Source organism: Hyperoodon ampullatus, assembly GCF_949752795.1.
Source record: "Hyperoodon ampullatus genome assembly, chromosome: 2".
Lineage (NCBI taxonomy): Eukaryota > Metazoa > Chordata > Mammalia > Artiodactyla > Ziphiidae > Hyperoodon > Hyperoodon ampullatus.
In genome coordinates, this window is record NC_136915.1 from 115,806,244 (window position 1) to 115,821,223 (window position 14,980).

Below are 14,980 nucleotides of genomic sequence, written 5' to 3' on the forward strand. Positions count from 1 at the left end.
CCAGCTTAAAATTTAACCATCTTCCAACACTCCTGGATTATCTGAAAAGTTGTCTATGCCCTTTTACAGGTTTACGTTGACAGACCCGTATCATGTTGAAGTATGTTCATTGTTAAGGCTTTGACTTAAGAAAACGATAAGAGAACCAGACACTGCAGAAAGACATCTTCAACTCTGTCACATCTCTCAGTCAACTCGCTCAGTCACACGTTGGTTTGGCTCCCCAAACCCACGATGGAAAAAAAAAAAAGCATTTTTGTGTTTTTGTTTTTAAAGGCATTGGGTTACTTCCTCCTGCCCTCTTCTTTCTTCCCTGAACAAGAGTTTATAACTCCTCATGGCTTCTTAATAGGTGAAGTAGGTGAAATGTCCAAGAAATTCACAGCAGGGCTTCCTGTCTCAACAATGTAGCTGAAGGCTCAGGGGCCTGTGCCTTGCCAGCCCCGCTCTAACTGGCAGTACATTTCACGTTTCCTGAAAACATTTTATAAAAAGGAAAAAAAAAAAAAAAAAAAAAAGAAGCCAAACAACAACAAAGGGAAAAAGAAAAAGAGCAACACCTGAACATCCTCCTGCCCCCCATAAGACTGACATTATCTTATTCCTCCCCTGAAATAATTATAAAGAAACATTTCAGGCAAAATACTTAGTATTAATGGTCTCTCACTGCTCAACCTCCCAACCACGCCCCTTTCCCTTTTATGTACTTTATGATAGAGCAAAATAAATTCATTAATGGCTTTCCATATATAAATACAATAGAAAAGAAACAAGTCTGGAACCTGAACTATCATGGGACCAAACAGTATCTTGGCCCTCTGGGAGTCTGTCAGAAAGTGTAAGCCTCAACAGGAAACAGAGGCTCTTTCTTCTTTCAGTTTAATACCCTTCCCATGTCCTACTCACCAGGAAAAAAAGTGTGTTCACATCCCATCTAATTTACAACAGAAGATACCCCCATCCTATCCCCCAAACATAAAAATACAAGTCTATGCCCCTAGAAGGATCAAACCAGCCTAATTCCCTCCCCACCCCCCACCCTGAAATCTTGCTACATAAATACATGTATGTGTTTGATTATAGTATAAACAGCTCCCAATCAACTTCCAGTTCTAAGCGTCAGCAGCAGCCGTTGCCAAGCCCCGGGGTCCTGACCCATTCCAGAGGAACTTGCCATTCTTACTCAGCTCCCGGGCTTCAGGGTCATCATTCCAGCGCCGCTTCAACCGAAGCTTGGGGGGCATCAGGGCATCTTCTTTCTTCTCAGGTGCACCGGGCTCTTTGCCAGGCCTGTCCTCACTGTCTTCAGTCACCTCTAGGGGTTCTTCACCTGGGGTGCTAATGGGTACAGAGGGCCAGACAGGCGGTACAGCCGGGCGGGCAAAGATGGTGCCTTTTTCCTCTTCTGTGGTCCTGCTTGGCACACTGCCCTCTTCTTGAGAGCGCTCCTCCTCTTCTTGTGCCGACTGCCTGAGACTCTCAGGATCCTTCTCAGAGGCTGGTTCCACCTTAATTCTCGGGGGGACAGGAGCCAGCGTGGGAACAGTGACAGGCGCTGCCTCCTCGCTGCTCTCCACCCTCTCCCGGTTCTTCCGCCCGACAGGTGGGGGCTGCAGCTTGATGGAAAACTGGGTTGACTCCTCAGGATGCATCTGGCACTGCAGCGGTGGAACCATGAGCCCTGGGTAACGAGGAAATGTCCGCGGACTCAGATGGTAGTTGAACACAGAACAGGCTTGAGAATGAAGGTAGTGTTTCATTTCCTCAGGGTTGAAGGAGAAGCAACTGCTGCTGGTGAAGGGGCTCAGGCCTGGCGACGGGCTATAGGAGAAGATGGTGGGAGTCAGGGAGAGGGCTGGTGAAATGGGGACATTCAGGACGCCTCCACGGCCGGGGATGGGAGAGATGGCGAAGGGACTATGGGGGTCAGGGTACATCCCTGGCCTGGAGAACAGGGGAAGCATGATGTCAGGCTTGCGCTTCTGATGGCCAATGCCTCCGCCGACAGCATTCCGGGAGGACATGAGATCCACACCCCGGCGCCAGTCAGCGGCTGAGCCATCCTCCAGCTCCGAAAGCTCCACCTTTCTATCAGTGCCAGTGCTTGACTCCTGGCTAGAAGCAGTTAGGGAGCTGGCAGAGAAGCGCCCTGGCTGCACCTCACTAGTTGGAGAATGGGTGTCCAGAGGTGGGAAATGGAAGTGGGAAGAGGCTGTTGGCACTGGTGGCGCACTCTGGGGAACCACACCTGTGAGGGAGGAAAAGACAAAAGGCCACTTTGGAGGTCTGGTCATTCATTATCAGCAATTTTACTTATGCTAAACAAGTACAAGATGTTGAAGAGCAACAGAAAATAAACATTCCAGCTGGACTGAATCCCTCAGCTGCCTGTCTCTCTCAGCTTCCTGTACTGAATTTAGTTGCCACCTTCCTCTAGAGTCTTACTCACTGTCTTCACAGTACTCATTACTATCTAAAATATCATTTACTTGTCTATCTGTATTCTAAAACATAAATCCCATGAAGGCAGGGACTTCCTACTATTTGCAAGTAGATTTCCAGCAGTTCAGGGCTTAATAATTAGTAGGTGCTTAATAACTACCAGTTGAATGAATGAATGGGCATTACAGCCTTCTCCTCTGAAACTCTAAATACTGTATATATACCACCTGCTTTAACTCTCAGCTTATTTTCATAATTTTGGCCACATCTATAAAGTAAGCAAACAAACCAAAACCAACGAACAAAACTGGGAACGATATGTATGTAAACAATGCGTTAAAAGCCTGAAGACCCTTCACCTCACATATATGAACACGAACAAGACCACATTTTAAGAACAAAAACAGATCACAAAAAAGAGGCTATGTTTGTTAAGGTAGGTTCTCATGGTGTACCTTTTATCATTTCAGATATACAATCACTACTTTGTAGAGATTCAAAATTTCTTAAATCTCTCCAATCTATTTTCTATTATACATATTCTGTATAATGATCTCCACTACCATCCTGCTTTCAAGCACTGAGGACGCTGGGAGAAAGTCGAGCACCTACCACTTCTCCCAAATTCACAGACTAAAAACTGAAGCTCTAGGCAGAAACCAACACTGTGCTACACATGTCAACTTCAGAGCCTCACAAGTTCTCAACTCCCCCAAAAGGTCCTTCTGACAATCAGAGCATAAGAGAGGTACGAGGCCTCAGGGACCCTTTGGGTGCCTGGGAGGCATCAGTGGCTTCTATCACTGATGATGTCAGGAGGGCTATTTTTACTCTGAGGGAAGGACAAAGGAGAAGAAAAAATAAGAAAAACCCAAATAAGTGAAAGTGTGGTGATCCAGGAGAAGAAACAAAAAAGGTGCACAAGATATGATGTGGGTAGGAATTGCTTGCAGTCTTCTATTCTTGTTATAATTGAGTCATCCTCAGATAGGACTCTGGAATCGGTAGATATGTGCAAGACTGTAGCTTTCTTGGCACATGTGCCTGAGTAACACTGTGCCAGAGCAGCATTTCAAAATGATGTTTCACAGAAAACTGGTCTGCAGGTCTTTTTTCTAAAACCACTGATTTAATTGCACAATTAGGAAAAACAGATGGATGACCTTGAATATAATTTGAGTAGAGTCAAGAGGGTCTCCAAAGTATCCCTTCTACTAGCTTATTACAATGGCTAAAATTCTGTTCTTTTTTGATTCTCCTGGATCTTTATTTTGTATTAAGAGCACATTTATTCAAAAGCAAAAAAAAAAACAAAAAAAACAAAAAACATTTCTATGTGTTCTGAAGGACTGAATAAGTATAATGTGGAGGGGGGAAGGGAGGTGGTAGAGGAGGTCTTATCTCCTAAACAATTTAGTTTTTCGCTTTGTTTTTTCTAAACTGGAGGATATCTCAGTCCCTACACAGGCTAAGGTACACTGTAAATCTGCAAAAGGGAGACAGAATACATAGCATTTTCCAAATGCATTTAGAGGGAGTGAAGGAAGGCAATTTGGAGGTGGCATTCTGGATCCCTCACCTCTGATTAACTGCAGCAGCCCTATTTTTATATGCTGAATCAGTATGTTGAGATGACAAATCTAAGATTTTGTCTGAAAACTAAGATTGCTGCTTAAAGAAGTATGAATAACACTGCTTTGAAGAAGACAACCTTCGTGGAGCCACTATGAAATCAGAGTAGTAGGGCTGGAAAACGTGGGTTTGAATCTTAGTTCCAGCACCTTCTACCTTGTAGCCTGATACAAGTAACCAACTGGTTTTTGAACCCCTTTAGCAAAATGGGAATAATAAGGCCCTTGTCTAAGTTCAAACCCTGGCCCTACCACTTAATAGCTGTGTTACTCTAGGTAACTTACTTTTCTGTGCCTCAGTTTCATTACCTGTAAAATGGATAATAAAAGGACTAATCCTCATGCTATGAAAACTACAAGAGTTAATATTTGTAAAGTCCTTAAACTGGTACCAGCACATAGCAAACTGCATGTGTTTGTTAAAATAAATAAGTTTTTATTAGACAATAATCATGATTAAAAAAGCAAAACTTTAAAAGGCATGTATCATTTAAATATGGACCATATATTAGATAATAGTATTAGAGCATGTTAAAACTTCCTGGGTATGGTAATGTTATTGTGAGTAGAAGGAGAATGTCCTTGTACTTGGGAGATACATACTGAAGTACACAGGGATGAAGTGTCACATCTGCTACTTAATCTCAGAAGACTTAAAAAGTATATCGAAATATAAAGCAAATGTTTATCTATTGATTAGTGAATCTAGATAGAGGACATATGGGTGTTTGATGTTCAATTTTTTCCTCAATTTTTCTGTAGCTTTAAAGTTTTCTAAAATAAAGATAAAAAAACTGGGGTGGGGTGAAGTGACGTCTCAAGTCCATCCTTGAACTGGTCTGCTCTCCCCCCACACCCTGACAGGTAGCATTTTTACTAGTATCTTCTGTATCTTTCCAAGGTTTCTTATGTAAGTACATTTAAAAAATACATTTTAAGGTAAATATTAAAAATACACTTAAACATTAAATATTAAAAAAATTTTTAAATGTATTGCTTCTATTTTTAAAACCACACAGTTCAAAATAGCCCAACTGTATCAACTCACCATCTAGACAATCTCTCTCTAGCCTCCAGGATCTAAATCCACATAGCTCTGCTTCTTAGAGCATTTATCACATTCCACATTGTATTCCAAATTGTGTTAAACCTCATATATCTTATCTCTCCTGCTAAATTTTAAGTTCCTTGAGGGAAAGAACTCCCCCATAATCTTTTTCTTTGTCTTTAGGGCTTAACACATTATCTGTTGAACAAATGAATGAATCCCAATCCAGAGAAGGAATGTATGATATATTTCAATAGCTCAATCTCTTAAGAATTGTTTCCTGAGAAAGTGTCCAATAGATAACTGTATTCAAGTCATCCTTAATTTTTTTTTTTTTTCTTTTGCGGTACGCGGGCCTCTCGCTGTTGTGGCCTCTCCCGTTGCGGAGCACAGGCTCCGGACGCGCAGGCTCAGCGGCCATGGCTCACGGGCCCAGCCGCTCCGCGGCATGTGGGATCTTCCCGGACCGGGGCACAAACCCATGTCCCCTGCATCGGCAGGTGGACTCAACCACTGCGCCACCAGGGAAGCCCTGTCATCCTTAATTTTATCATTTGTAAAATGAGGGTACTGAGATGTATACTTTATTTGGCTAGGAGAGTTGCATGAGTTAATTCACAAAAACACTAGGCAAAAGTACCTCCATTAAGTAGGTGTTCAATAAATGTTACATTCCTTTGTCATCATAAAAGTTAACCTGAAACATCTGGTCTATCTGGGTAAAAGTTCTCTATGAACTAATGACTCTAGTTCTTTGGGGTTATCTGCAACCAGGATGTAAAAACGAAGTAGTATCCCTAAAAGTTTTGCTTTCCCCATGACTTTCTGATTAGGATCTTGAGCTTAGTTAAGGATAAATGTTGGTTCAACCACCTTCAGGCACAATAGGTGGTGCGAGGCCACTACTGTTAGGTTTCTAGACCAGAGTCTTCATATAGTGAGGGTCCAGATTTCCTTTCCCTGGAAAAGCATATTACTCCCAAGGGCTGATGAATGCCCCATTCCAGGTTGTCCAAGTGGCTGGACTTGTAGGTTTTCAATAGATAAAAAAATGGGTCAAAGACAGAAGAACAAGACTCACACACTCTGGTATACCCAGCTAGAGTCAAAATTCCTCTAGGTACACAGGAGGGGGTAAGGGTGAAAAATAGAGGAAACAAGATTCCAGTGGTTAGAACAGGTTTGATTTCCTAACGCCTCTCCCTCAGGCACAAGGAAAGAAAACAGGTTGTAATTAGAGAGATGCATTCCAATACCACTATTTTTTTTAAATGCATGCCCCAGGGACAGAAGGGAGTGGTTACAGGAGAGATGGAACTGTAATGATAGCAGCATCAAGCTAAAACTGCCCTAACTTGTTGTGTGTAGTAATTACATATCTGCTATGGATCTCAGCATTATATTCTCTCAGCCACACCCCTGCTCTAATTTTTCAGGCTTCTTCCAACTTTTCTCTGAGAAGTTGTAATACTACAGAATCACAGTCAGATTTCTTGGCCTTGTACAATGCCACAAAGACAGAGCATTAATGGACTGCTCAGAAACTAGTTAAACACAATCTATTTTCTTAGGCAGGGGTCTGATTTGCATCTTAAAACAAACAAACATCCTTATCAGAGACTGCCTTCTGCATCCCTGAGAGGCAGACCCAAAACCTCTGTGAGAAGCTGTAATGGAAACCTGTCCTGTGGAGAGCCTAGAGGGGAAGGCTTGCAGCACTTCAGAGGAGAGAAGGTCAAGTAACCCCAGAGTCCTGTTCTCTGAGGCGTTGTTGGTGCAGATCAAAGACACTGCTTTTCACTGCAAACATATGAACCTCCTTTCTGTGATCAAGGATGCTGTGGTTTTGATGACATTCACTTGATAAGGGTGAGCTTGGTTGTTTCATAGAAAATCGGAAGTGTTTGTAGAAGCTAGTTCTCGTCTATGAAAGAGCCACTGGGCAGGTTGTTAAAACTCTGAGTCCTGAACTTAAAGATCAACACAAACCTATGGAACACCATTCCTAAAGAGGACAATGCAGTAATATCTAGGAGATGACAAATAATATGCAAAAAAAGGAACCAAATAAACCAAATCTATCTTGATGCTGCAGAGTCTATCACTTCCTGTGAGATGAATGGGAAAACTTGAGCAAGAACGCAGAGGAAATCCAGGGGATCATATTACTTTGGTGTTTCTAAATACCCCTTAAACATGACAAATCCTAGACCTGGGTTATTTTTTTGTTTTTTTTTTTTACCCTGAAGGTCTCTCTATTTCTGATCATTTCTACAACTGTCCATTCAAGGATAACTCAAACATGTGTGTCTCAAACTGAATCCTCCTCCAGAAATTTAGGTTCATATTTGACTCTATAAACACATGTCTCTAAAAGTCCCATCAACTCCCTAAATCAACATATCCTTCTGGAATCCTGCACCCCTGCTGGGATCACCTTTCCTTTTCCCAGTCACACTGAGCAGATAACAGAAACCATGGGTGTGTTTTCCCTTCATAATGTACCTATGTCCTAGATTTCGGTTTCTGAGGGTCCAGAAGAAAGCTTTTGAGAGAAGCAACCAACTAGGCAGGGTATTACAGCATTATATACTGGGACTTATGTGATCACATATTAGACCTGGGTTTTTAAAATTCTTTTTCAACTCAAAATTTATTCCCCACCAAGAGTGTTTGCATCTTACCACTTGACCGTATGTTGATGAATGGGTAGTTGGGCATCACCAGCTTGTTGAAGTTAAATTTATAAGTAAACCTTTTCCCTTTTGTTTTATGAAGGATCCTCTTGTTGTAATAGTATCTGTAAAAACAGGAATGCACGTCAATTTATCTTCTAGCTACTGACAGTTTTTGATATACTTAGGTAACCACTAAGATCAACAATTCTTGCTGAGTATTACTTGCAAACATCACGATCATTCTTTTGCAGCCTTGCCCTTAGGTTAGAGCTGGGAGACCTAAGAGCGTACTTTTCCCATTCAATTTTCAACTAAATTCTAGTCCTTTACAAAGACAATCTCACTTTGAGATCCTGAACACCTATCCTAGCCCCAACCACCTTTCTTCTCTATCTCTCTATGGTTTCAATTCTTTAGTCCATTTCCTTCCTGTTCTACTGTATGTCACTGCCTTGTTTCTCCTTTCTGCCTTGCCCAGGTGGGGGCAGACAAATCTCTTGGGAGACCTGATGTGGTTAGTCTGGAGGCCTAAGCTCAAGGCATAGACAAAGGAATGTAGAACGGTTTTATGGTGGCAGGTCAAACAATGGTACACCCTGATCTGGAAAACAGCCGTCAGCCTGGCCTACTTCACTTTCAAAAGGAAGTGAGAGGCTCCAGCGACGCTGCTGCCCAGATTTTACATTCAGGGTCACTAACAGTGAAGGAAGGCAAGGGGATTTCAATGTACCTAGAGCCTTGAGGCTTGAATCTATTCAGTGGCACAGGTTATATAAACTGGCCTCTGGAGGGCTAAAGGGTTATGAAATGTAAAGACTGACAAGAGGAAAAGAAAACCTGCGAAAACTTATAGTGACCAATCTTTAGACAGGCGGGAGCAACCTATGAACTGACAACGCACTGAGCTCACTGATTGGTTCCTGAATAGCTCGGGCACTACCTTGCAGTGAGTGCTCTCTTGTGTGCTTGCTTCACTCTTTTTCTAGTTTCTTCCAGGAGAGCCTAAAAAAGAGAAATTCTAAGAGATTTCTAACAGGGAAGTGTAAACTAATCTTTTGGATTATAAATGAGCTCCAATCCAGGTTTCACCACACATTCTCGCCCACTACAGAGCAGAATTGGCTGTCAGAATCCAGTGCCAGCCACGTTGGAATTCCCTCCTACATATAACCAAAGATATGCCTTTTCTCCTCCTGTGCCTGTGCTACCCAGATTCAACAGCTCCCACTCCCACTTTAAAGCTACACCTTATTCACTAGTGTAGTCTCTTATCACCTGATATCTTTTTTTATCTAACATTCACCAAACTACTTTAGTCTCCTTCCAATCTGTTAACACAATGGATTTGGGAATCCTTTCCCTTACCTCAGGGCCCGGCTCAGCTTGTCATAATTCATCTGTGGTTTGCACTTCCTGCGGCCCCAGAGGCGGGCCACCTCGTCTGGATCCTTGATGACAAACTCCCCGTACTCTCCCTGTTGCCAGGCGATGACATGGCGGAACTCCTCCTTCTGCAGCAGCTCCAGGATGAAGTGCCATAGCTGGATCTGCCGGGAACCCGGGGACGACTCTGTTTTATAGGCCCAATCAGGAAACTGATACCCTTTAATATGAAAAGGGCAAGATCAAGGTAGTCAAGAGCTAGGAACATACATACCTGCATCCCCAACCTCACATTCCAATGCTCAGAATCTCTGGAGTGCTGTGCAAACATGCCACAAACACCCTTTCGGTCAGCTGGGGCTAACCACAATAGCCGAGAGGAAAGCAGACAGAAGTTACCTTTCCTTGTGGCAATCATTAAATCTGATAAGAGCTGGGCAGCAGCACCCAGGTGTCTAATCTCTTACCCTTTCAGATCTTACTAAATCTCATGCCTACTTTCTGTAAGGACATGAAAGTTCCAAAGGGAACAAACAGGAAAGATAATGTTTTAGGAAAATATAACCTTACCCTCAAGGTTGGAATTGTGTCTCTAACAGGAAAGAGACTCTAAAGCTTGGGATAAGGGTGTGGTGACCAGACATGTTAACATTTATCCATAGGAAACAAGCCTACAGCTGTCCTAGCAGTATCTACCCTGTCAAGAGGCTGTCAGCCATGGTCTGGCATTTGTGAACCAAGCCCAAGTGGAGAGAAAAGGAACCACTGAGGGACATTCCAGGTATGTCAGAAGATGATTAACTTCTGCTCACCTCCACCTCCTTCTGGCTTTTCCACGATGCTACAGCCTGCTTTCATTTTCACCCTCCTGCTGAGAGATACAAGCCACATCAATTACTTTAAGGTGCTATTTATTTATTATCCTCCCAATGTTTTCTGGCACAGCCTTTCCCCAAACTTCTTTTTCCCTGTCTTTCCCTCCTTATGTAACCCTCTTTCTTCCAAACATGTCACCTCCAAACTGCTAATCCCCAAGTCATCAAATGATGGTCCTCAAGTCATCAGCTTCAAAGGCCATAATTATCTCCCACCTGACTTTAAGCCACAAATTGTAAACACTGTTTTTAATATTTGCTTTCTTCCTCCTGACCAGTCCTTCAAATGTAAAAAAGAAAGGGTATGGTGAAATGAGTCCAAAAAAGCAGCCAAAACAAGTCAAACAGTTTGTCTTCTATTACTAGACAGGCCCAGATGCCAAGACACACAAGCCTGAGTTCACCCAGATGTACCAGTTTAAAGAAGAGTTAAAAAAAAAAATCCAAAGCCATCTGATTGCCACTCAAGAATGAACATCTGATTTTGATTTACTTTCCTGAATTATGTGAGATGGGAGAAGGAAAACTTCTCCCAGTCAGAAACTGCCCCTTCCTCCTTGAAACAACACCCTGGGATACATTAAGTAAACACACCATATGTACAGTTACTCTATACAAAAACACACACACACTCCCCCAATTATTCTTTGAGAAAAAATTTTACATTTTCTCCCTTTAACAGGAAGGAAAAAAAAGCAAGCATTTCTGGGAACCTTCTGTTCAACAAGTGGAGGGAGTCTGGCTGTGATTTGAATTCATTCCACCCAGATTTACAGTTCCTTAATAAATTTCCTGTTCCTAGCAGCAAGCAGCCTGTATCAGTCAATCCTTTAACAAAAAGGAGGGAAGGGTAAAACTGCCAGAGGGATATGCGGGCAGAAGGCAGATCGACCCTCACCCAGGCAGTTCCCCAGGGTGAATGACAGGCCCTCAGTACCAACATTAGCAGGAGTCTGGAGGCAATGTAGGTGCCTTAGTGACCCTAGGGTGGGGTGGGTACAAATTCCTAATCTTGAAATTTCATCTAACCTAGGATTCCTCTAGATCCTTTGACTCTTTTTTCTCACCATACACATTAAGAAGACCAGCAAGTTTCGGGCTATGAAACTACCAGGGAATGAGGATGAGATACATACCCCAAAGGAAGGAAAAAACAAACATAAACACAGACACAGAATTACACACACAAGATACACAATAACAAGCCCCCAGAGCTGAGGCAGGAGTTTCCTCTCCCGGCTGCTTCCATCTCCGTGACAATGAGAGAGGAAAAACACTAATTTCCCCACGGCTCCAGGAAGCTGCCCTGGACGCTAACAACTAGATTGCTCTGTCGGATCGCGGGGTCTTTATTCTGCCACCGGAATGCCTTCACCCACCACGACTCTGCGATCCAAACCCCGCTGCAACAATGACTTGCCCAGGAAGCTCTCTCCTGACATCCCAACTCCCCGATTTCACCCATAAAGGCCTCCCTCCCAGGGGCCCGGAGGCGCCTCTCCATGCCTTAGGCAAATTCATTCCGAGGACACTCTGTGCAAGTAGGATCACTCATCTCAACTCTGCAAAGCCCGGCAGGCCCCTCGCCCTCCCTCGGACCGCGACCATTCCCCAAAGAGTGAGGCTTGCAGAGTCTGGTGCCGCGGATCCCCCGCTGCAGCTCCCGGTCCCGACTTCCGCAGCCCCGGGAGCCTCCTTTTTACCTGCCTCCCGGCCGGGCCTCCCTCGACCCGTGGCCTCGAAGCTCCGCGGAGCCACCGCACGAACACTGCCTGGATCCCCGTCGCCCCTCAGCCGCGGGGGCCCCCTCCCTCCCCCGCCCCCCGCACTGGGGGAGGCCCGGCTGGGTTGGTACGTGGCTCGCCGGGCGGCCCCGACCGCAGGGACGCCGTCCACGCCGAAGCCCGGGGTTCTGCCCGGAGGAACCTGGCGGCGAGGCCGGGACTCACCTCTCCCCCGCGCGGTCCGTCTTCGGTCCGGTCTCCTCCGCGGCGTCTCCGGCTCCTCCTCATCCACCCCAGCAGGAAGTGACCTCCTCGAATGCTTTCGTCACTTCCATCCTCAGCGGAGAGGGCGGGGGAGGGGGCGGCGCCCTCCTGCCGGTCTCGCAGCCGCGCCGCGCCGCGCCGCACCCAGCCGCGTCTCCCTTTCCTTTCTCCTTTCCGCAGATGCCGACTTCCGCCCGCACCCAGCCCTACGGCGCGCGCTCCTCCCGCCGCGCTGCCCGCGCAGCCACCCCGGCGCGGCGCGTGCGTCACGTTGCGGGGGCACGTTAGGCACGCTCGCGGCGGGCGGCAGGGCGGGATTCGGCGGGACTCGCAGTGGGAAGTGGCCCTAGAGGCCAGCGGGGCTGCTGGGGGCTTTCCTGCCGGCCTGGTGTGGGCCAGGCGCTGCCCCGGGGGTCACGCCTGTCGCGGGAGGGGACCTCGCAGACCCCACGGGAACGGGCCCGGCGCCGGCATAAAGCTTCCCTCAGACCAATGAGAGGGGGTCCCCCGTTTCTCCTTAAAAGGGCCCTTCGACCTCCCAGAGAGGGGCGCCTTCACAATGGGAAGAGATACCCGCAGACCTCAGAGGTCGTTCACTGCCATCTAAGAAAAGAGTCTTTTCAGATACTTACAAAAGAATCCGCGAGGCTTTCTGTGAAGCGCCTTGCTTAGGCATTACACCCTCCACCCCGCTCCGTTAGGGGAGTGTGACGTTTCCTCGCTGACCCCCAACCCCCTGCCTTTAGTCTTCATTTGTCCACATCTAAGCAGCTTGCAAGTTTTCTCCCTAAGTCATTCAACTACATCTCTCCTCTCTTTGTCTTCCGTCTTTTGTTTCTGCTCAAGGAGTTATAAGCATCTTATCCAAAGCATTTTCTGTTCTTCCTTTAAGGTTCACTAATAGTAAAGGATCTCAAACATCTACTTTATCTCCATCCCCAGCCCCATATGTCTGAGTTATGTCCAGGCCTGGTTTCACTCCAAAAGGAGAAAAAAGGGAGGAGTGGGGATCAGTAAAGGTGAAGTAAATTAAAATGAATAATAAGAGTGTGCCAGAAGTGAAATGGAGTTGAAGGACAATTTGGGATAAAGGAGTAAACTTCCGGGGCTTCCCTGGTGGCACAGTGGTTGAGAGTCCGCCTGTCAATTCAGGGAACGCGGGTTCGTGCCTGGGTCCGAAAGGATCCCACATGCTGCGGAGCAGCTGGGCCCGTGGGCCATGGCCGCTGGGCGTGCGCGTCCGGAGCCTGTGCTCCGCGGCGGGAGAGGCCACAGCAGTGAGAGGCCCGCGTACCGCAAAAAAAAAAAAAAAAAAAAAAGGAGTAAACTTCTTTTTGTACCGCTGTTGTAACAATACCTTTATATCCTGAATGCCAGGAAGAACATGAAACATCACCATTAGTTGTTAGAAAAGTTGGCTTCCAGTTTGGGGTTTGCTACTAGCCATTCTCCAGTTACTGTAAGTTAACTAGTAAGTTGGTCCCCTCTGGGCCTAAAGTTGCCTTTCCTGTTTAAAAAGAAAGGATAATAGCATTGGTGATACAAGGTCTTTTCTGGTGAGAAAATCCTATGTAGGTGAATAAAATGAGCAAACTTTAAACGCTCTCATAGAGAGGGCCACTGTAATAGGGAAGAATAAATTAACCTTTGTATTCTATTGCTTTTGCTACAAGTTAATCACTAAAGGGATGTTGCCTATAACCTTAAATTATACATAATTGACCATCTCTGGGAACTCTGCCTCCCATGTAATGAGCGTTAAGCTAAAATACCTTTCTTTAGCTCACAGGAAACCTCCTGACCAGGTCCACCTGGAAACGGCTGCAGGAAGGAAGAAATTAATACATCCTGGAACCAGGACTTTACCCCCTCCCCTTTTAGTATAAAAGAAGCATGAATTCTAACTCAGGGAAGATGGTTCTTTGGGACACTAGTCCACCATCTTCTCCATCTGCTGGCTTTCCAAATAAAGTTGTTCTTCCTTGCTCCAACATCTCATCTCTCGATTTATTGCCCTGTTGTGCTGAGAGGAGTACAAACTTGGACTCGGTAACACTACCAATATTTTTAACTATACCATGAGCTCTTTGAGTGCAGGAACTTTGCACTTCTGCAATGTTCTCCTTCACCATGGCACTGCTGCCTTCTTCAGCCGCTGCAGACAGGCTTCACAACTTGGAAATTCTTGTTCCTGAAATGTGGAGAGCATGAGCTTTCTGAAAGCACAGGGGTGGAAATGCTCAGATACAGTCTGGGAGTCAAGACAGGTAATCTCTCTTGAATTTCCACTTGCTCAAAGCCCTCCTTTGTACCTTCTGCATAGTACCTAGAACAATGCCTTATATGTAAATGTCAGGTGTTTGGTTAAACATTCTCTTTAAAATATTGGAATTTGGGGAGTTCCCTGGTGGCCTAGTGGTTAGGATTCCAGGCTTTCACTGCCAGGGCCTGGGTTCAGTCCCTGCTCAGGGAACTGAGATCCTGCAAGCTGCACAGTGCAGCCAAAAAAAAAAAAAAGTTGGGATTTAGCTAAATGATGTAAATTGTACACAGGTCCTAGTGCCTTCATTTACTAGCTGTGTGACCTTGGTTAATTTACTTAACCTCTCTGTATGAACATAATACCTATAGTATCTACTCACGTGGCTGTATTAAATGTGTCAATACACATAGAGTAGTTAGAACAGAATGGCCCATTATAACTATGGCAGAGGAACACATGTTGGCACAAATAATCATAAGAACCATCATAAAAATCTTCAAGTTCTCATACCACCCATACAAATCTTAGTAATTGTGTCGACTCAGAAACCAGGGTGATCAGGAATTAAAGCTTCCTCTGAAAGTCTGAAATTGCTAACTGTTGGCTCATGTCTCAAATTGTCATGGTTAAAGCCAGCACTTCACCTCCAAAGACCCTGTGTTCTACAAAGAG

At 45.1% G+C, this 14,980-nt stretch overlaps 1 protein-coding gene across 1 annotated transcript; it reads right to left on the reverse strand.

Annotated features, from left to right (window-relative positions):
• Positions 1-1,112: 1,112 nt before the first annotated feature.
• On the reverse strand, positions 1,113-10,073 carry LOC307048549 (ETS translocation variant 3; the record flags this gene model as incomplete). Its single annotated transcript, XM_079697660.1, has 4 exons — positions 1,113-2,248; positions 7,806-7,921; positions 9,165-9,402; positions 9,995-10,073. 4 exons carry the CDS (start codon positions 10,071-10,073, stop codon positions 1,113-1,115), a joined length of 1,569 nt encoding a protein of 522 aa, XP_079553786.1.
• Positions 10,074-14,980: the final 4,907 nt, after the last annotated feature.